The sequence below is a fragment of the Borostomias antarcticus genome (genome assembly GCF_949987555.1).
Source record: "Borostomias antarcticus genome assembly, chromosome: 23".
NCBI lineage: Eukaryota > Metazoa > Chordata > Actinopteri > Stomiiformes > Stomiidae > Borostomias > Borostomias antarcticus.
In genome coordinates, this window is record NC_140256.1 from 2,674,909 (window position 1) to 2,677,199 (window position 2,291).

At 46.4% G+C, this 2,291-nt stretch overlaps 1 protein-coding gene across 1 annotated transcript in view; it reads left to right on the forward strand.

The window, feature by feature from the left end:
• tcf7l1b (transcription factor 7 like 1b) overlaps window positions 1-1,980 on the forward strand; it is a gene marked incomplete at both ends in the record, with an annotated part of 34,009 nt that extends 32,029 nt beyond the window's left edge. The window contains 2 exons of the mRNA XM_084457708.1: window positions 1-37; window positions 1,496-1,980. The exon at window positions 1-37 is cut by the window's left edge and continues 15 nt beyond it. Of these exons, the coding sequence (XP_084313834.1) occupies window positions 1-37; window positions 1,496-1,980 (522 nt within the window). The remainder of the gene's footprint in view (window positions 38-1,495) is intronic.
• Window positions 1,981-2,291: the final 311 nt, after the last annotated feature.

Genomic DNA, 2,291 nt, shown 5'->3' on the forward strand with positions numbered 1-2,291 from the left:
AGGAAGAGAGATAATAAGCCTGACTCAACACCGGAGGGTAAGAACCTTTCTCTCTGTCCTCTACTCTGAATGAACACCACATAATAAGAACCCTTCTGTCTCTGACTGAACACCAGAGAATAAGAACCCTTCTCTCTCTGTCCTCTACTGTGACTCAACACAAGAGGTTAAGCACTCTTCTGTCTCTCTGTTCTCTACTCTGACTGAACACCAGATAATAAGAACCCTTCTCTCTGTCCTCTACTCTGACTGAACACTAGAGAATACTAACCCTTCTCTCTCTGTCCTCTACTCTGAATGAACACCAGAGGTTAAGAACCCTTCTCTCTGTTCTCTACTCTGACTGAACACCAGAGAATAAGAACCCTTCTCTCTCTGTTCTCTACTCTGACTGAACACCAGAGAATAAGAACCCTTCTGTCTCTGACTGAACACCAGAGAATAAGAACCCTTCTGTCTCTGACTGAACACCAGAGAATAAGAACCCTTCTCTCTGTCCCCTACTCTGACTCAACACCAGATAATAAAACCCTCCTCTCTCTGTCCTCTACTCTGACTCAACACCAGAGGTTAAGAACTCTTCTGTCTCTCTGTCCTCTACTCTGACTGAACACCAGAGGTTAAGAACCCTTCTCTCTGTTCTCTACTCTGACTGAACACCAGAGGTTAAGAACCCTTCTCTCTCTGTTCTCTACTCTGACTGAACACCAGAGAATAAGAACCCTTCTGTCTCTCTGTCCTCTACTCTGACTGAACACCAGAGAATAAGAACCCTTCTCTCTCTGTCCTCTATTCTTCGACATCTCCTCTGTGTTCGGGACAGAAAGAGCTCCACCTACAGGCCATCAGTGAAACAGCATTTCTCACTCGGTTTGCCCTTTTTCAGGTGATCTGGCATCGGTCCAAGCACGCCACAATAATAACACCTTCTCATGTTTCTGAGTTGTTCTCTGTACAAACTCTTTCTTTTCTTAACCTCTCTCCTCCCTATGTACTCTGACATGCAGCATATGAGGTTCAGTGCTAATAGTAGCAGGTATGTCTGCTGTTGTGTGCCGGCCAGGTCATCTCTGCCCCTCGTACGGGGGTCTGCTACTGCCTCATCTCAGCGTAGACCTCTTCATGTGTCATGTTAATGCCGTCACACACCCATCACAGCCGGCCGGAATGTCAGGACGCCATGTTGGTTTTGTCTCGTTTCACGATGTGCTGTGTGTTTTGTTTCAGTCAATGTGCATGGATTGTAATTTATAATTCAGTAGCACTTTGAGATTTCTCGGAATGTAAAGTGCACTATAAATAAAATGTATTATTATTATTATTATTATTAATATCTGTGTTGGTCTCTATATACTCGGCTGCAGTCGCTGTTTCTGAAAAACATTCAGTCCAGTCGTCGCAAATATCAGTGGATTGTCAACGTTGAATGTTTGTAACGCAGTAACGGCTTCGTTAAAAGTAACCGCCCGACCCCCCCTGTTTGTTCTCCCCCCAGACTTCTCCATCAGGACTAAGAAGCAGTGTGTTCAGTACCTGCCCTCGGAGAAGATGTGTGACAGCCCCTCGTCGTCCCACGGCAGCATGCTGGACTCCCCGGCCACGCCCTCCACCGCCCTGGCCTCGCCCGCCGCGCCCGCCGCCACCCACTCCGAACAGGCCCAGCCCCTCTCCCTCACCACCAAACCCGAGGGGCGCATGCACCACCATTTCCCCCTCCACGGCAAGCCCCCGGGATCCTGCTCCTCCTCATCCTCCTCTTCCTCCTCCTCCTCCTCCTCATCCTCCCACCCCAGCATCTCCATTCCCATTGGTACTTCCGGCAGCCAATCGGCGCCGATCCTCTCTCGGCCAATCCTGTACACCTCCATGCACCCCTCCATGCTCTCCCCCCCCTCTCCTTTCCACCAGGCGGCCCTGCATTCCCATCATGCAATGTTCCAGTCGCAGCCCCTCTCCTTGGTAACCAAATCAACCGACTAAATCTACAAAAGCAATTCTTCTTTTTTTTCCTCATTTATTGTGCTGTATATTGCTTTTACTTAAAAAAATAGATATTAGAACAACTGTTTTAATAATGAAAAGGAAGAAATATTATTGATCAATATTTGATCACCTCCTTTTCAGCACCTCTCAATGGAAACAAAATGTATTTTTTGTAAAGTTTACTGCAGAACTGGTTTCTTTTTTTTTGATGCATTTATCCAATGAACTACTTGTATAAAAAGAACCAATGTATAAAAGTTTCTTTAAAAAAACAAAAAGGAAGAAAAACACTCTCTTTCTAGCCCAAA